The following is a 19,017-nucleotide window of genomic DNA, read 5'->3' as shown; positions in this document are numbered from 1 at the left end:
CAACCTCACTCACTGGCACAAGAAGCTTTGCCTGGGGAGCCCAGCTCTAATTCCTGGCCCACAGAACTTTAAGATACAACAAAAGTTTGTTCTGAGGTAGTTCTGTTACATCACTGAGGTAAACAGCAAATAGTTCCCTGACTGAAACCACTCTACAGATCACTTGGCACTGAACTACGACACAGGAGATTGCAAACAACTGACCCATCCCCAAAATCATTTTGGAAATATTTTTTTAATCCTTTTATTATTCTTTTTTAACAAACGGCCCCAGGGATAGGGGACCAGGGGAGGGGAGAGGAGGGGAAGCAAGGCCCCAGCCCCGCAACCCCTCCCCACCCGCCCCTTTCCCCCTTATATATTTATAATCTATATACAAGCCCCGGGCTGGGGGCGGGGGCAAAGGGCACTCCCTCAGCGGGGTGGGGGCAATCCAGGCTCCTTGTCCCCTCGGGACCCAGGCTCCTCTGCCCTTCGGGACGGCCCTTCTCGAGAAGGTGGCCCCGTCCGCTCCCAAGGCTTCGGCGTCCAGCGCAGGGCGTCTGGTGGGGAGGCCTGGGGGACGGGTACATGTGGAAGAGTTAAGTCAAACAGGGAGGTCGGGGATGAAAGGACAGGAACTCAGGTGGTGACTTTTTTAAATTAAGACTTGAGACCACAGGGGTTTCTCCTTCACCTGCTGGTAGAGGTCGATGCGCTGGGTGCGGAAGACTCCGCTGTAGGTGGAAGGTGGGGCCTTGAGACGGGAGTTGAGGCCAGAGAAAGACCTGAAGGAGGAATGACATTTGAGGCAACCTTAAAACCTGCCCCTGGTCCCCAAAGAAAGTAAGTCCTTGGGGATGGATAGGCAGTCTGCATCCCCACTCCCTTCTCTTGCCTTCCAGCTGGAGGAGTACGTGATGACCCAGGTCCCCCAAGGTGGTGGTTCAGTTTTCGATAATCGTGGAACGGCTTTAGTTCTACTGGGTGCAGCTGAAGGACAAAAAATTCATGAGCATCCTGCCTCTCAACGCTTTTATCTCGAGATGCTAAATCCTTACCCCTAACTCTTGGGGTTCCCTAGCACTTCAGTTCCTGTACCTTACCTCTGCTCGCCCCAAGCTAGGGCCGAAGGGCCTGGCAGGTGAAGGCAGCACCCGAGTAGGAGCAGGTGGGGGCCGCACAGCCAGGCTGGGGGGCTGCAGAGCAGGGCCCACAGGTAACAGAGAAAGGGGGGGTGGGGCAGGAGGTGGCGCTGGTGGCAGGGAGCCAAAGTTGACCACAGGCAGCTGAGAGTCCACCATGGGTAGAAGCATCTGTAACGAGAAACATGCGAGTGTGTGTTGGGGCAGGGAGGAGTGTCAGAAAACCAGGGAGAGAGTCCAACCAGGTAACAGAGAAAGCTAGAAGTTGGAGGAGAACAGAACAAAGGGGAACTGGGAAGATAAAAGGTACCTGCTGGGCAGGGGCCCCTGAGGGGAGGAAGCCACTTTGGCCACCAGGTTGCAGAGGAGGGGAATAGAAATCTGAAGGGGATGGCAGATCCTGTCGCACCTGTTGGGGAACAGGGAGGAATAAGTCAACTCCCCCAAAAGCATTCTTCACCCCACCCCTAACTCCCTAAGCCCAGCACACCCCCACCTCTTCTTACCTGAAGCAAGGGTGGGTCTGGCAAAGGGCTAGGGCAGAAGGCTGGAGAGTAGAGGAAGGAAGGTGGAGGGTAGAGAACTCCTCCAGCTGGCAACTTCCCCAGCTCTGTTGCTTGCAGTGGGGAGAAATCCAGAAACTGGCCCTTGACAGCTACCCCAGAGAGCAGTGCCGAGGGTGGGGCTGGGCCTGGGGGGAGGTACAGGGGCTGTGATCTGAAAAGAAAGTGGGGCAAGGGAGAGGAAAGGCATCAGGAAACCAGAGTCATTTACTCCTTTAGTCTGAGCAGTACTGTTGAGTCCACTAGCCGCCGGGTACCCTAGAAATGTACTCCCCTTCCCTCTTCCCCTGAAACACAGTTCCATTTCCTTCTGAGATCCTCAGAGATCTAGTCTTACCTGTAAGGGTGCAATGAGGGTGTCCCCGGGCGGAAACCTCCATTGTTGGGATGTAGCTGAGAGTCTATGGCTCCCCCTGAAACCTGCAGGAGAGCAAGTGTGGAATAGCTCCAGTTTTCCTGGTCAGGAAAAGCTCACTCATCCCACCCACTACAGCAAAAGCAGGGAGAAAAGTGAAATGACAAAAAAAAAAAAAAGTGTTAAAAACTACAAATTGGAAAGGTTTGATATTAGGAGACTACAGGCAGAAAGGGGTCTTGGGATAGGAAGTAGGACCTACTTGAGAACTGGGAGGCCCAGGGCTGCCATAGAAGACCTCAGGGTACAAGCGTTGGCCTGAGGAGCTGGTCTCTGGGCCACAGTGCCCAGAATCCAGGTTCTTGGATTGTGGCTCAGCTGAGGCAGAAGCACTGGGGAGCAGCTCCCAGTCTCGGGCTATGGGAATGGCCTGGGAAGGAGAAGCCTTGTCAAGGGGGCTATCTGGGCAACATGGATGCCCAAGTCACTCCCAGACGCCTTCTCCAGAAGTCTAAGGTCTTTCCCCAAAACCTCACTCTCCCACTTACCTCAGTGACTGATACCGTTAGCTCCTTCTCTGCTTTTAAACTGTCTCCCACCACTAGGCACAAGTCCGAGTCCTGTGATCATGAGGCAGGAGAGATTGTCCCATGATTCAGACATGTGTCCCCCACATCCCACTTCTAGTCCACCCAACCCAAGACACCCAGATCTAGCCTACACAGACCTTGTCACTGGTACCAAACTGGACTGGAGGACCAGGTCGATGGGATGGCCGGAGGGAGCCAGGCTCTGGGCCTCGGTCTGTACGCTGCAATCGTTCTGTGCCAATGGGCCCAGGGGGCAGAAGCTGCTCCCGGGGCAGCTCCTGGGTAGGGCAACACAGTGAAGTAGGGTTGGGGAAAGGAAAAGGAAGCCCCAACCAGCACACACAGGCAGAGGAAAGGGGAGACAAAAATAAGGCCAAAGTCAAAGTCCCAGAAACATTCTTCTTATCCTTTCTTGGTCGTTTACCTTTCTGTCCCCATCGTGCGGGGCAGGTGGCCGTCTCCTAGGAGGTTCAGAGGGTTCAGAGCCAGGTGGACCCTCGCCAGGAACAGCATTCAGGGGGGAGGGGCCTCCAGACCGCTTGTGGGGCCCCTCTGCTGCCCCCTTGAGTCCTCCATCAGGGGAACTTCGCTGGCTGCAGGGACCTGATGACACCTGAGAATCCCCACTCAGGTCCACCCCACTGTCAGACTGACTCATCTGAGAGGAGTGGAGAAGGATTTAGGTCAGAGTAGAAAGCACCCCAACACCTGACTGTGGTACACACAAAGGCAAACTGCAGGAAGTACGCAGGCCGCCACGTGATGCAACGGCCCCACACTCATTCCAGAATAGGCCAAGTATGACCAGTGCTCAATAACATCCAAGCTCAGACACTCCTTCCCACCCTCACTTACCTCCGTGCCAGCCACATCCTCAAAAGGACTCAGGGGTTCCATCCAAGGCTCCATGGAGCCAGGCTGGTAACTCTTCCGGCTAGTGGCTGGGAGGAGCACCAACACAACAGGAGTGAGAGAAGATGGCTCTGCGGCCCGCCTCACTCTCCAAGCCCTCTAACACAGTCCTTTCCTTCTGCTCAGCTCAACTCACCAGTATGTATACGATTCCAGAGGTGAGGGGTCAGGGCCTCTGTTCCTGCATCTCTGGACTCGCCCTGAGGGCCCGGGCCCTCGGGTTTGGGGCCCAAGAATCCAGAGCTATGAGAAGGTGGCAAAGATTCCTAAAGGTGAGAGAGGCCAAAAGCAAAACATGAATGAGGTGGCAACTGAGGAATGTAAGCACCTGAGACAGAGTGCCCCACTTGTGGGGAAAAAAGGAGACGTGGGAGATAAATAGCGACTAACACTGAGAACTTGGGGGTGAAAACACAATGACAGAAATAGGAAAGAGTGAAGAAAACGTAAGTGAAAACCTTTGAAAGTGAGAGCAGTGAAACATCACCTCAAGCCCCATCCCTCACCTCCTGCAGCAGCTCCGGTTTTCTGGGAGGCCGCTCTCGCCGTTTGGGGGGGAAGGGATTAACCCCGGCAGAGTCCCGGGGAGTCCCGCCCACCCCCCTGACCATCGGCCCTGGCTCCTCCAAGTGGGGGCCTGGGGAAAAGGGGAAATCCGTCAGCATGTCTTGCTCTATCACTGAACCGAGCTTTTCCCTCTGTACTCCACCTCCCAACCCTTCCACCCTCAGTGCAGACACCCAACATCAGGGCTCCCAGGCCAGATTCTTCCCCCTTCAGCACCTGGCCTTCTCTGGGGATGGAGACATTTGCACCCTCAGCCCCTCCAGCTTACCCGAATTGACGTCATTGCTGTTGGCCCTCTGAGGGTCATACCGGGTTGGGGGCCGAGGGGAGGGGCCTTGGGGGGTTTGGGGAGGCCCAGGCTTGGGCTTTGGGTGGCCCCCTGGTGCAGCTGCACTTCCTTGGCGGCTGCTGAGCTGGGCCAGAGCCTGTTGGATGCCAGCAGGGTTGCTGTGGATAACTTGGTCCAGGCGGAAGACAGCAGAACTGCTGGGGGGTGGGGGAGGCAGAGGGAGCCCTGGGGGACGCTCCTCTGGAGGACGGCTGAAGAAAACAGAGCATCCGTTCCAGTACGCACAGAATTGTCACATCTTCCCTACACGTTAAATCTCCTCTACCTCTCCACCTTCAACCGGTCCTCTGCGCTAAAATCCAGGTGTTTCTGAGCACTTCCCCCCCCCCCCCACCGTGCGGCTTGTGGGACTCTCGGCTCCCCAGCCAGGGATAGAACCCAGGCTCCAGAAGTGAAAGCGCCGAGTCCTAACCACTGGAGGACCAGGGAATTCCCCATTTCTGAGCACTTCCAAGGAATTCTACTCGTAAAGGTCTTTCGAGGGCAAAGCAAGGAGTATGGGTGCTGTTCCCAACGCTGTCAACTGCTCTCCAGCTACTTTAACTAGACTTGGATAACCTAGTGCACCTAAGAGCTTACCCTGCGCCCTCGGATCTCACACTCCACACCACCCAACCACACCTTTCCCCCAGGTTTTCTCCCCTCCCCCAACTTTTTAACCCTAAGAATAAACTTAATCACCTGTCTGTACCCACCTTCGGTTCTTGGGAGAGGGCCAGCTCCTCTTGTCCCCTCGCCCTGGGCCGGTCCTCCCTCCAGGACCCCCGCCTCCTCCTCCACTGCTGCCGCCACCACTGCCAGACTTGCTGCTTGGGCCTGGGCGCCGGTTCTGCCTTTCCATGCCTGGCCGCTGACTCGAGAAGCTCCGCTTGCTCAAATCTTTGGCTCTCTGGCTCAGCTCTCCACGGGACATGGCTGAAATGCCTGGTCCAGCTCCACCTCCACTGCCCCCGGGAGTCCCCACAGCTTTGGGGGTTAGCAGTGCTGCTGGCGGGGCCTCCTTGTCCCCCCGGCGCTCACTGGCAAAGTCACTGCTCTCTGAGGCGGTCTCCCATTCCTCATTGGCTTGGTCTGAGTTCTGGTTTGACAGATCGGGAGACTTAGCAGCTGCCCGGCGAGGTGGTGGGGGCGCTGCTACCGTTGTGAGGGCCTCCTCCGGTCCAGGAGTGGAGACTGGAAGGGCAAGGGAAGAGGGCTTGCCCTCGGTCCCCCTGGCAGCGTTCTCCCGTTCCTGTTTCAGTCTCCGGAAACGAGGCGGTTTGTCCTGCTGCTGAGCCCTCCCGTGTCGCCTCCTCCGGGGCCGCTCTCCGTCTTCCACACCCATGCCTACGTTGCTGCCTCCATTGCTGCCTCCGCGGGCCATGGGGGACAGGGGCCCTGGGATCAGCTTCTCTTTCAAAGGCTCCTTACTTGGAGGCAAAGGACCTGTCGGAGGCTTCTTTGGAGCCAGAGACTTGGTGGGGGGGCTCCAGCCTGGGCAAATGGGGGGAGGGGGCCGCCCTCCCCCTCGACCCCGGCGTGATGGCACCCCTCTGGGAGTGAAGACTCGTCCACCTCTGGCTGTGGAAAAGCGGGCTGGGGCTGGTGAAGGGGGTGCTCCTGATGGTGGGGGAGCAAGAGGGACCTGCGTAAGTACTCCCTCCTTGGGTGTCGGGGCCTCCTTGTCTGAGGGGGCCAGATCACTCTCATGGGTCTCGCTGCCTGTCTCTGAACCCCGCTGCCGGCGCCGCTTGGGGATTTCTTCATACTCTGAACCCTCACTCCGTGTCTCGCTGGCAGTGCGGCCTCGAGGAGCAGGAGGATGGTTTGGTCCCCCTGCCCCACCTGCACGCCCATCATCTCCTCGGAATTCCCGGTAACTACGGAACTCTCGGCTTCGGGCTCCCCGCCCCCGTCCCCCATAGGTGCCCCGAAAACCCCTCCCCCTGGCAAAATACTCCCCTCGGCCCCGACCCCGGCAAGAGGGAGGACCCACTCTCTCATAGGAATAGTCCCTCCGAAGCCTTGGGGCAGGGGAAAGAGTCCCACTGGGTGGGGTCTCCTTGGGGCCACCTATCTTCCCCTTCGCCGTCTTCAACGGGTCTGGCTTTGGAACCTTGGGGGTTTCATCTCCCTGTTCGAGGGGCTTGGGGGGCAGATCTTCGACTTTTGCAGGCAGTGGGGGTTTCTTGATAGGCCCAGCGCGGCGGGGAGGGGCCCCTGGCTCCTCTGGAGGGATTCCACGACGACTGCTGCCTGGACGAGGGCCCCAGCGGGTCTCAGTGCGGCTCTCTCTGCGAGGTGGCGGGGGGCCTTGGCCTCCGATTCCACGGACAGGCTTTCGACCTGCTTCTGGCCCGGTCAGCTGTGGAGTCTCCTCCTTGGGGGTTTCCTTTTTGGGTGGTGGAGCTTGTATCTTGGCTGCCTCATCATTGCCTGGGGGCCAGGGGAGTGGACGGGGCCCTGGGGGAGTTGGCTCCTCCAGAGGGAAGCGAGGGATTGGGGGCCCAGGGCCTCCATTCTCAGGAAAGCCTGGATAACTGGCCAGATAGGGTGGTGGGGGAGGTACTGGAGGGGTCTCGCTCCTGAAAAGGGAGACAGAAAAGAATGGAAATTAAGTATCTTAAGACGAGGAAAACGAACTAGATGGGGAAAGAGAACACTTTATTATGACACAGATACTCCTTTCACATTTACTCCTAACACTTCACCGATAACCCAAAGTACCTTTTCTCCTAGCCTAGATATTTTCACTGGAATCCCACGCATTTCTCTACTCAGACTCACCTCATCCCCTTCTCATCCTCGTCAGCAGCCTGGCGCAGTGGTGAGGTAAGTGGGCGGGGGTCAGCAGGTGTGGTGGTGAAGACATCTCCTACCCAGGCCAACTTTGGATCCACTGGTGGGGTGCCACGATCCCGTAAGAGGGGGGGTGCATGGCGCTCAAATGGCTCTGAGCTTGAGCCTCCACTGTCTGAGCGCTCCCGGGGAACTAGGCCTGAGGAAACAAAACAGTATGAGAAAAAACACCCTTTTTTATGTTATAAGCCCTCCAGCCCAAAAAGCATCTCCCCAGTTAATCCTCCATGTCAGCCCAGTCAAGGCCTCCATCTCCTGGGCCTTGCCCACGCTCCTTAAACAGTTATCCACTAAGCTTCCCTACAGATGAATCCAATTAATCCCCCCACCCAGTTAAATCCCAGTTAAAGAAGGACCACTGTTTCATTTTTGCAACAAAGAGGCATCTCAGCAGTGCTAGGCTCCCCTCTTAATTGGTGATCCTTCATCCCCGCACCAAGATGCTGATACCCACTTTCCAGGCCTAAGGGGTCCACCACCCCCTCCCTCTTCTATGGCCCCTTACCAGAGGGATGCACACCAGGAGGATAGAAGTCCAGAGGGGGCCGGCCCTGAAGGAGCCGGGGGTCCACATAAGGAGGAATCATCATCCAGCGGGGATCGAAGTTCATAGGGGGCATGGGTGGGGGCCGGCCCAGAGCACCTGGGTACAGGGCCTTGGGGGGTGGTGGCGGAGCCTGTGGAGCTGGCACAGCCCCCAGGGTCACAGGCTGTGGTGGTGATGGGGGCACTGGGGCAGGCGGGGCGGAGCCCTGTTGATGCTGCTGCCACTGCTGCTGCTGCTGCTTCAAGAGCTGCTCCTGGGGAAAGACAAAAGGGGATGAGAGAGGCATCAAAGGCCCCAAACAAAAAAACAAACTAACAAAACAAGAACCAAAAACCCGCAAGTGCAACAAATACCTGGACTAGACGGAAACTAGGGTGACACAAAGCAAAGAGAACTGGTAGAGGGATCCAGAAAGTAACTCATGCATAGGATAAATGCAAGGAAAGCAGCCCTTAAGAAGGGAAGTAACTTAGTTTTACCTGCTGCTGCCGCTGGAAACGAGGAGGCAATGATTTCTGATACTTGGGGTAGCCCAAGCCTTGGCTGGGGGGCTGCCGGGTAGGACCAACCCCATCACCCTTGGGCTCCACCTTTGGGGCTGGGGGAGTGGCAGGAGAAGGAACTTCTTCTGGTGGTTCAGGACCCTCTTTTGAGGGCAGTTGGGGTTCCACTGCATTAAAGAAAAGACACTCATCAAAGTGGTCTAGTCCCCCAATAGACATTCCATGAACACCCCCATAATTTCAGCTCTCACCCCTAGCTCCCCCACTAAAGGTTCCATGAACACCCCCGTAATTTCAGCTCTCACCTCTAGCTCCCCCACTAAAGGTTAAGACCATCCCATTTAAAACCCATGAAAACTTCATGGTCTCTCAAAAGCCAACAGTGGTGGCATTAACTTCCCATGAGATCATCAAAAGTAACAGACACTTGCTTCAGCCTTGCTCCACTCTAGGCCTACCGGAAGTGGTTTCAGGTCACTACTTATTCAGGAATTCAAGTAACAAAAGCTTTCCCCCTCGGATGTCCATACAAGCAAAAAGATCCTTTTCGCCCCTACCACTGGTAGTCCAATAAACCAAAACAACTGCCTTCCATTTCCTTTACTCACATCCTGACCACCTGCACCCTCAACCCCAAGCAGGTAAGAGATCTGGCACCTGGCAGTACCCTCACCGTCTCCATACCTGGGCTGGCTTCGAAGCTGCCACTGCTGGTGCTACTGGTGCTGCCACCACCACTCACCACGGTGGGAGCTGGAGCCACACCTGCAGTGGGGGTGGACGGGGCAGGAGAGGCCTGTGCCGGCTCTTCCGGTTCTTTTTCAGGTGTCGGGACTGGTGCCGGTGGAGGAGCTGGAGGTGTGGGAAGTTCTTTGGGGGCCGCAGGTGGTGGAGCGGGGACAGGAGGGGCAGCAGGTGGTACAGCAGATTCCGATTTGAGCCGCTTGTCAGGTGCCCCAAACTTCTCATCGAGTCGCTTGAGTTTCTCGGCACAGGCTGCCCTGCGTTCCTCCTGCATGCGCCGTTCCTCCTCCTCTCGCCGTCGCCGGGCTCGCTCCACAGCCAGGGAGATTTCTGACGAAGACTGCTTTCGCCGCTGCCGCCAAGCCTCATCCTCATCTTCGGGTGCTGGGGGCTTGCAGGGAGGGCCCCCGCGATCCTGTCAGTGGGCAGACCCAGCAGGGCCAAAGGTATCAGTCATTATGTTTCTTATGATCTCTTCCACAGACTGATCAACTGTCTCTAGCTGCAGGTGCAAAGACCAGGCCTTGGGGTTGATGGCCTCTCAGGGTAGGGACAAACTCATCATCCTAGTCTTGCTTCCTCTCTTTCAGAGACCCAAACACCCAGGTCTCCTTGTTTTACCTAACTGGCGTCCCAGTTTCTCTTTTCACCCAGACTCGCCTAACACTGACGATTTTCCAAACCTTCCCAGAGATGCTCCACAGCTCTACACTTCCTGCAGCCCATTTTCGGTCCTCCCTCCAGCTTCCTCTTATTACTACTGCTTCAATTACTCAGCTGAAACTAATCTCCCATGACTGACCCTCTCAACCCCTCATTGTAGACACTCACTGGGTAGTCCCCAGGGGGGCCCCAGTTCCCGGTGGGGCCTCGGTGAGGTGGGGGTGGGGGAGGCTTTGGGGCAGGAGGCCCCGGCTCTGTCTCTGGAGGCCGAGAGGTCTCTGCCCAGGCCGTCTTGGGAGGGGGTGGTTCGCTGCCGGGCGAGTTGCCCTTTTTGCCATCTGCTTCAGGGGGCCGTTCCTCACCAGCAGCTGACTGGGACTCCTTGCTGTGAGCAGACCAACAGTGGAATTAAAATCAGCTGCAACCCAACTCCTTTAAGAGTATATTACCATGAGAGAAACGGAGCCCCCTCCTCTCCCCAGAGGGCCCGAACTCACTGGCCCTCAGCTCCCTCCTCATCGGAGTCTCGCCCATCTTCCTCATCACTGAACTTGAGCTTCTCAGTGTAGTCGACCTCCTCGTGGGCCCCTGAGGAGAACAGTGAAGAGTGGTAACCCAAGCATTCTGCTCTCCAATCTCATATTTTCTGGAACACAGGAACTACGTGATAGGATGTACTACTAATGCCAACTGCCCTCCTCCCACTGACATCCAGATCCCCACCATGACTCTCATTCTCACTCTTAGTTCTCTACCAGGACTTGGCTTTCCTCAACATATCTCCCCTACCTTTCAGTGTCTGCTTTTCTCCCACACAACCCGTTTTCTTAAGATTTTTTTTTTTTTGACGTGGACCATTTTTAAAGTCTTTATTGAATTTGTTACAATATTGCTTCTGGTTTTTTTGTTTGTTTGTTTTGCAGTACGCGGGCTTCTCACTGTTGTGGCCTCTCCCGTTGCGGAGCACAGGCTCCAGACACACAGGCTCAGCAGCCATGGCTCACGGGCCTAGCCGCTCTGCGGCATGTGGGATCTTCCCAGACCGGGGCACGAACCTGTGTCCCCTGCATCGGCAGGCGGACTCTCAACCACTGCGCCACCAGGGAAGCCCTGCTTCTGTTTTATGTTTTGGTTTTTGGCTGCGAGGCATGTGGGATCTTAGCTCCCCGACCAGGGATCGAACCTGCACCCCCTGCATTGGAAGGTGAAGTCTTAACCACTGGGCTACCAAAGAAGTCCTGTATAACCCGTTTTTTCCTCATCAGATTTTGCTTTTTAAAACTAAAATACTTGGGAATTCCCTGGCGGTCCAGTGGTTAGGACTCCACACTTTCTCTGCCGAGGGCCTGGGTTCAATCCCTGGTAGGGGAATTAAGATCTCATAACTTGTGCAGTGCAGCCAAAAACCAAACCAAACCAAAAACCAAAAACAAAACAAACAAAAAGGGCTTCCCTGGTGGCACAGTGGTTGAGAGTCCGTCTGCCAATGCTGGGGACACGGGTTTGTGCCCCGGTCCGGGAAGATCCCACATGCCGCAGAGCGGCTGGGCCCGTGGGCCATGGCTGCTGAGCCTGCGCGTCCGGAGCCTGTGCTCCACAGCGGGAGAGGCCACAGCAGTGAGAGGCCCACGTACCGCAAACAAACAAACAAACAAACAAACCCCAAACCAAAACAAAAATACTTGGTCCTTAGTATCCACTCACCTGCCCAACCATCATCATTCTCCTGGTCCAGCTGATCAAACTCTTTGAGATTATCTTCTTTAAGAATGGAAGGCCGACCCACAGGTTCTACGAGGCGCATTGGTGGCCCTGAACCTCGGGGGCCTGCCACACGGGGGAAACGGCTGTGTATGAAAAAGCAAACAGGAGAAGAGGTTAAGACGGCATGTTGTATAATCACATACAAGACTGAGCCTCCTGGCTAGAAAACCATCTCCTCCCCAATAGGCTTCCCCTGTCCCCAACCACAAACCCAGACCTAGATTACTCACCCGGGCCCATCAGGAGTGGGGTATCGGTAAGGCCCCTGGGGTCCATAGGGCGGAGGAAACGGGAGATATGGGGGATACATCTGCAAAAGGGCCCAAGAGTAGCCGCTCAGAGGGACAGTCAAATAGCCTACCAGCTCCCTAAACCTATTATCCTCCCACCCTCACTATATGTCACAGGCCCCTGCTTTCTATGTGTCCCCTCCAAAGACTAAGCCCTAATTCCTAACTCTCTTAACTTCCAGCACAACCAATCCCAAACAAGATATCCAAACTCACGAAAGGCGGCATCATTCCGCGGTAGGGAGGGAACTGGGGTGGGCCTGCAGGCTGCAGCCCACCCCGGGGATCATGGCCATGATGAAGTTTGGAGTCCGGGCCCTCCAGCTCATCAGGGCCACGCCCACCTCCGTCCCTCCAAGTTGTAGAATCTGTATTTTGGAAAAGGCAGAGCGAACATAGCTGAAAATGATGGGGAGAAAGATGAATAAGCTAGCACCTAACTCTGAGACGGAATAAGGTAATGTCCTGGCCAAAAGGTAACCACTCATTCACTCACTAATGGCGGCCACTCACTTTGGGGGCGGAGGCTTGGTCCGGGCCCAGACGACTGTTCGGCAGACTCCCTTTCCTTGGCAGCCTTGTCCTGGTCGCCAGCCGCCTGCAGGGTCGGAAATTCCTCTCGAGAGAATCGTGACAGTAGGCTTGATGCCCTTCCACCTGTTGGTGTTGAGGTGCAAAAGTAGGAGACACAGGTACATCTACTGAGGACGCACCATGAAAGTGGAAGCGTCTGATAGGTAGCAGATCCAGTTCTGCCTCCAAACTCACCCCCTACGTATTATGTGTTCATTCCCCAAGAAACAAGGTCAGTTTTGGGACATCCTCCTCACCTTCAGTTAATTCTGAGACAAACTTGCTCATGTGTGTCCCATGAAACTGAATATGGGATCCAAAATTTAGCCAAAGAGGAACGAGGAGGCACAGTGGAGGTACAGTACAGGACTCCTGCCTACTATGGTGCCCAAAGAGACCTCCCCAAACAGCCCTGCACTCACCATCTCCATGTGCTCCATGGGTGACACTGGCTTGTGCCCAGGACTTTACCCCGCTTGGAACCGAAGGAGTGTTCTGGGGAAGCAGAGATAATAAATGGTGACGTGGATGAGAAGCTACAAGCCATTCTTGCCCCTGCCCCTTAAATAACATCCAGTTCTTCAGATACCTCGGGGGCTGCTGGGGGTCGTTTCGGTTGGTTGGAGGCAGGCGTCTGTGAAGCCGGCAGTGGCTGCGATTCCGGCGGCTGAGCGGTTGAGGCATCGGAACTGAGGGGATGGTAGGGTGAGAAGGTTAGAGTCTGAGATGGCTCCAGCTCCACTGCCTCTCCAACTGGTGGAGGACAGGAGCTGAACCCAGGTCTGCTCCCTACTTTGAACAAGTATTAGGGCAAAATACCATAGGCTCGTCACCCTGCACAGGCTGTCCTCTATTCTTCAAGCTTTCTTTACATCTGACAGACAGCTAAAGGTACCATTCATTAGTCATCTGACAGGAGTCCTACAATAGGCAGGACAGAGTCTTCCCTGTTTGTCTCTGACTCTCATGTGGCCAGGCTAGACCAAGCCCCCATTCATCCTGAAGTTCAAAGTTAAAATACTCATAACTCTAAGTCCCCCGGGTCTCTGTCTACCTCTTGGGGTCGGACTGCTCCTGTTTGCTTGCCCATCCTGTTCCGTCTTTCGGCACTAGTGAGACGTTGGGGTCATTGCCTTTGTTCTCGGCTTTCAGGCTTGGAAGGTTGGCTGGGGGTGGCATACGCCGAGCAATGGCAACTTTCCCGAGACTCTGCAGGCCATGGCGAGGGGCAACTGGAGAAAAGGTGGAGAGAGAGTGAAAATGCTTTATATAGCAGATCTGACAGCATCCTACCCTAGGTCCCATTTTGACATCCTCAATATCTTCTCTTAGAAACCAAACTTCTCCTAGAAACCTTCCCTCCCTTTCCCCTAGGCAACCTCCAAAATTCTATCAGGAAGGAAGGCTGAGATGTTTTACATTCAATACTTCTATGTGGGATGGCTGATCTTGAGCCTGCAGGGAGCAAGCTGGCCCCAGACTTCTCCAAGTCCACATTTCTTTGCCTCCAATTCTTACGTGTCCAAAGACGGGAAACCACAGACACGCCTTTGTAGGAGGGTACTGGTGTTCACCCAAAGCGCAACATCCCCATGGGACCCAAGATAAAATTAGAAAGTCTCTAGTGTTTCTCTAACCTTTGGATGTATGTACCATAGTTGTTTCCCTTCGAAGAGCTCTGAAATATGTGCCCCATTCATGCCCAGCCTCCTATAATTAGGAACATCATTGCAGGACCCTCACCAGCGGGTTTCTGGATCTCTAAGGACTTGCCCTTATATGTATCAAACAGGTTGAGCGAGGAATACTTTTTTCCATCCTTCCCCTTGGCAGTCGGCCCCGAGCGATCGGACATTGCGCTGGAAGCTCATTGAGTACGTTGGGTCCTGCAGGCACCTCCCCCAAAACGTGCCGGAGCCTGTGGGCCAGATACCAAGTGTTTCAGTCTCTGCTCCATTTAGAGACTCCAACAGAAGCTTAGACTCGTAGGCTCCCTTTTATTCTCATCAGGGGCCCAGATATGTGGCCCTCTAGTGTCTCTTCCTCCAGCCTATTCAAACACCCCAGTCCCTTTAAGCAATCATTATCTACTTAGCTCCCCACGGAGCCCAAATGCCATGTACCCTCTTTCCCCCAGACACCTCTTGCTAAGGAAACCCAAATAAAAATCCAGTATCTTCCTAATACAAACACTCTCCCCTTTGTACCAGTCTATATAAAGTGTAGTGGCCTCTTCATTATGCCCACAAGTAATAATCTCTCTCCACCAAAATCATTTCAGAGACCTACAATAAAAAAGGGCAAGTCCAAGCTCCTGAGAAAACCAGAAAGACGCATACGGCTCCATCATGTAAGGAACAGAGCTTTAGGTCCCCTACTTATTAGATATCAGCTTCCTGTGCGCCAGGTTCTATTCCCAGCCGCCTCACTCCCATCGGGGAGGTTTGCAGGAAGGTATGCCGGAGTTTAAGGATTTTATGAGCTTGCTCAGCCAGGCTGGGGGGCTGGTGCCAGAGAATTACTGAGGGAACAAATGGAGCTCTACATACTCCCAAGCTATAGAACCAAGTATTTGGGATAGCCTGCCTTTTCCTACACTTGCCCCCAACCCAGCTCCTGGAAAAAATTTTGTCTGCAGATGAAATACTGGTGGGCTCTGGTTTACCCTATGTAGATGTGAGAAAAACAAAGCATTATGGACCCACCTCAAGCATACCATGTAACCATGGGGCCGAGGCCGGAACCAACTTCATTTTCCTACCCCCAGTAAAAACACCCATTGGCAGTCATTTCTTTCCCTAATACCCCTTGCTCCCCAAGCCGGCCAAACTCTCCAACATCGGTCAGTTCCTGGGTGACAAGGCATTCGTTTATAGAGAATGGTGTAAAGGAAAGAGATGGGAGTTGGTGAGACATCCAGACAGGACCAGGATGATAACCCAAATCAAGAACTTTAAGACAGGTTAGATGAGGATTGCTTTTAAAGTGTTTAAGGAGGCCAGTCTTTGAAAATAAATTTATGAAGGAAAAGAGGACAGAAGAATAGTGAAGAAACTAAAACTAATAGAAGAGAATTAATACGAAAGCAGGTGGGAAATAATACACGTAAGCGGGAATGGTAGGAAAAGGATGCAGACCAAAGTAAGGGAGCGACGTCAAGAGACCCAGGAGAAAGGGCGGGGTTGGGATAGAAAGGAGATAAGAAAGGAAACATGAAAAAAGCAGAGAAGAAATTGAAGAACGTAGAAAGCACAGATGCGGGATAAAAGCAGGGCTCCAGAGTGGGAGTGACTAGACGCGAAGTGGGGCATCAAGAAGGGGGAACCTTAGCGCTGGATGATGGGAGGGGTCCACTATGGAGGAAGGGAGACTCTTGGAAAAGAGGACAGTCAGGCGCGGCCCACCCTAGAGCGGCGGCAGGGAAGGGGACCATAAATACGAGTGAAAGGCCAGGAGCGCAACGGGGGGCAGGGGGGGTTACGGCCCAGGAGTGGGGGGTCGCCCCATGAAGCCATAAGGTGAGTGGGTAAGGGCAGGCCATAGACTCAGAGAAGGGCTGGAAGTGCGGGTCCCAGGATGGGAGTATCGGAGGGGGAGGGGCAGGCAGGCCCGGCAGCAGGAGGACAAAATGGCGGCGGCTAATAGCAGCTTCTCCTCCCGGCCCGCCACCGCCGCTGCTGCCGCTGCCACCGCTGCTCCCGCGCCGGAAAAGGGCGTTAGCATTCAGCTCGCCCAGACTCACCTGGCCGGGTGCGCGGGGGTCCGGGACCGGGGCCTAGGGGCTCCCCGGGGTGGGATGGCGGTGGGGCGGGGGCGGATGGCGGCGGATGGCGCCGGGTTCGGCTCCTCCCGTCTCCCTCGCTCACTCCGCGGCTGGGCCCCGACTAACGGCCCATCCGGGCAACCGCCACCCCCGGGAGCGCCCCCCCGCCACCTCCCTCCGCGCATAGACACGCCCCTTAATTTGCATAAAGGGCGGGGAGCTTTCTACCCTATCCCTCTTTACTTCCAGGGCTATCCTTATTTTAAAAAGCAGAGCGTGCGAAGCTGACGTATGTTATTTGCATAAAGAGGTGGGACTTAAGGCGCTAGGACGCCGGTTGGCTGAAGTGGCAGGCCCCCGGCGTCGGCCGTTGAGACGTGTAGAGGGGGCGGGAATGCGGCGCCGGTCGGCCGGGCGGTTGGGGCGCAGAATTTGCACGACAAATAGGGGGAGAAAGAGGCGGGGCGTGCGTCGTGCGTTCGTGGAGAGATGGGAACGGAGAGACGTAGGGACGCCGAAAGTGGAAGGAAACGATCCTAGGCCCGTGGCGCTTTCGGCGAAGGAGTCGGAGCTAGAAGACAGGGCGGAAGGGTTTCTTTGCCGGGGGGCGGAGCTTACGTAACCAGGAAAGAGTCCCAACTCACGCTTCTCTTCGCGAGAGGTGAAAGCAGCAGGGGGGAGGGCCTTCATTTATTAAATCACGTCATACAAATAAGGTGGATTGACAGGCCAATCCAAGGGGCCAGGGGCGTGCATCACACGGCATAGGCCTTCTGTGGGTAGTTCTTATTTGCATAATATATGCAAATCATTTGAACAAAGATAGGCTACGAATAACCTATTCATCAAAATAGTGGTAACCAATGACTAAGACGGGCATTTAATTTTATAATCTACAATTTTCATGAATATATTTGTATATCTGATATTATTAGCAGTTTGCATTCGCTTCACAACGAGTTTAATTCTACGAAATGCAGTACCATTCCCCTCCTTTGTCTCCTATTACTCTGCTCCTACTACCCGTTCAACAAATCATTCAACAGCTATGTTTTTTTAACCATTAAAAATATATAGAATAGATTTTTATTAGAGCGGTTTTAAGTTTACGGGATAATTGAGCAGAAAGTACAGAGAATGCTCGTACACTCCTTCCCCTGCCTCAGTTTCCCCTATTATTAACTTCGTGCACTGGTGTGGCACATTTGTTACAATTGATGAGCCAATAGTGATACGTTTTTTTGTTCCAGTTTTATTGAGATATGATTGAGACTTACAAACATCATGAAATGATTACCACAATGTTTAGTGGACATCCATCATCTCATATAGTTACAGACTTAAAAGAATAGAAAAAATGTATTTTTTCCTTGTGAAGAGAACTCTGAGAATTTACTCTTAACAACTGTTATCAGTTTTAATTATATTTATCATGCTATACGTGACACCCCTAGTATTTATTTATCTTATAAATGGAAGTTGGTACTTTTTGACTGCCTTTATCCATCCCTTACCCCCCACCACAAATCTGATCTCTTTCTCTATAAGTTTTGTTTTGTTTTGTTTTTATAAATTTCTTTATTTTTTGGCTGTGCTGGGTCTTTGCTGCTGCGCGCGGGCTTTCTGTAGTTTCAGCGAGTGGGAGCTACTCTTCGTTGAGGTGCACAGGCTTCTCATTGCGGTGGCTTCTCTTGTTGCAGAACACGGGCTCTAGGCGTGGGGGCTTCAGTAGTTGTGGCACACAGGCTCAGTAGTTGTGGCTCACGGGCTCTAAAGTGCAGGCTCAGTAGTTGTGGCGCATGAGCTTAGTTGCTCCGCAGCATGTGGGATCTTCCCGGACTATGGCTCGAACCCCTGTCCCCTGCACTGACAGGTGGATTCTTAACCACTGCGCCACCAGGGAAGTCCCTGTTTGTTTTTGAAGTATAGTTGGCCTACAATACTATGTTAGTTCTTGGTACACAACATAGTGATTTGATATTTCAAAATGATCACCATCATAAGTCTAGTTATCACCTGTCATCATACATAATTATTGACTATATTCCCCACACTGTACATTTCATATCCATGACTCAATTGTTTTGTAACTGGAAGTTTCTTTCACTTAATCACTTAATCTCCTTTGCCTATTTCTCTCCTCCCCCACCAACTACCTGTTTGTTCTCTGTATCTATGACCCTGTTTCTGCCATGTTACGTTTGTTTTTATGTTTTATAGATCCCACATAAGTGAAATCATACAGTATTTTTCTGTGTCTGACTTATTTCACTTAGCGTGATACCCTCTAGGTCCACCATGTTGACACAAATGGCAAGATTTCATTCTTTTTCATGGCTCAGTAATATTCCATGGTACATATATACTATATCTTCTTTATCTATTCACCTGTTGATGGGCACTTAGGTTGCTTCCATATCTTGGCTGTTATAAATAATGCTTCAATGAACATAGTGGTGCATATATCTTTTTGAATTAATGTTTTCATTTTCGTCAGATAAATACCTAGGAGTGGAATTAGTGGATCGTATAGTAGTTCTATTTTTAATTTTTTGAGGAATCTCCATATTGTTTTCCATAATGGCTGCACCAATTTACATTCCTGCCAATACTGAAAGAGGGTTCCCTTTTCTCCACATCCTTGCCAACACTTGTTATTTGTGGTCTTTTTGATAATAGCCATTCTGACAGGTGTGAGGGGATATTTCATTGTGGTTTGAGTTGTATTTCCCTGATGATTAGTGATGGGAGCATCTTTTCATGTGCCTATTGGCCATCTTTATGTCTTCTTTGGAAAATGTCTATTCAGGCCCTTTGCCCATTTTTTTATAGTATTTTTTTATTATTATTTTTTTTTGCCAGCATTGGGTCT

The 19,017-nt window shown here is 53.3% G+C and overlaps 1 protein-coding gene and 1 non-coding gene across 4 annotated transcripts; both read right to left on the bottom strand.

Moving 5' to 3' along the window:
* Nucleotides 1–216: 216 nt before the first annotated feature.
* On the bottom strand, nucleotides 217–16,290 carry PRRC2A (proline rich coiled-coil 2A). 3 transcript variants are annotated; one of them, XM_060111568.1, is made up of 31 exons: nucleotides 16,125–16,290; nucleotides 14,126–14,300; nucleotides 13,437–13,614; nucleotides 12,972–13,071; nucleotides 12,805–12,877; nucleotides 12,323–12,466; nucleotides 12,026–12,177; nucleotides 11,750–11,829; nucleotides 11,460–11,602; nucleotides 10,253–10,343; nucleotides 9,924–10,140; nucleotides 9,033–9,507; nucleotides 8,325–8,515; nucleotides 7,804–8,098; nucleotides 7,227–7,437; nucleotides 5,156–7,024; nucleotides 4,380–4,651; nucleotides 4,051–4,181; nucleotides 3,681–3,810; nucleotides 3,488–3,573; nucleotides 3,057–3,290; nucleotides 2,770–2,910; nucleotides 2,591–2,662; nucleotides 2,305–2,472; nucleotides 2,025–2,107; nucleotides 1,631–1,841; nucleotides 1,435–1,533; nucleotides 1,086–1,295; nucleotides 878–972; nucleotides 677–767; nucleotides 217–555 (listed from the first exon to the last, which is right to left on the bottom strand). In XM_060111568.1, exons 2-31 carry the CDS (start codon nucleotides 14,235–14,237, stop codon nucleotides 415–417), a joined length of 6,495 nt encoding a protein of 2,164 aa, XP_059967551.1. In that variant the 5' UTR covers nucleotides 14,238–14,300; nucleotides 16,125–16,290; the 3' UTR covers nucleotides 217–414. The 3 variants fall into 3 exon arrangements, with proteins under 3 accessions (XP_059967551.1, XP_059967553.1, XP_059967554.1); XM_060111570.1 differs by lacking the exons at nucleotides 14,126–14,300; nucleotides 16,125–16,290 and adding an exon at nucleotides 14,020–14,119; XM_060111571.1 differs by lacking the exons at nucleotides 13,437–13,614; nucleotides 14,126–14,300; nucleotides 16,125–16,290 and having other exon boundaries at nucleotides 12,026–12,208; nucleotides 12,972–13,060.
* LOC132498071 (small nucleolar RNA SNORA38) lies at nucleotides 13,813–13,943 on the bottom strand. Its single transcript, XR_009533689.1, has one exon. It is a non-coding gene; the product is annotated as a small nucleolar RNA SNORA38 (small nucleolar RNA).
* Nucleotides 16,291–19,017: the final 2,727 nt, after the last annotated feature.

Source organism: Mesoplodon densirostris, chromosome 10 (genome assembly GCF_025265405.1).
Source record: "Mesoplodon densirostris isolate mMesDen1 chromosome 10, mMesDen1 primary haplotype, whole genome shotgun sequence".
Lineage (NCBI taxonomy): Eukaryota > Metazoa > Chordata > Mammalia > Artiodactyla > Ziphiidae > Mesoplodon > Mesoplodon densirostris.
This window is presented reverse-complemented; position numbering and strand designations above follow the sequence as displayed.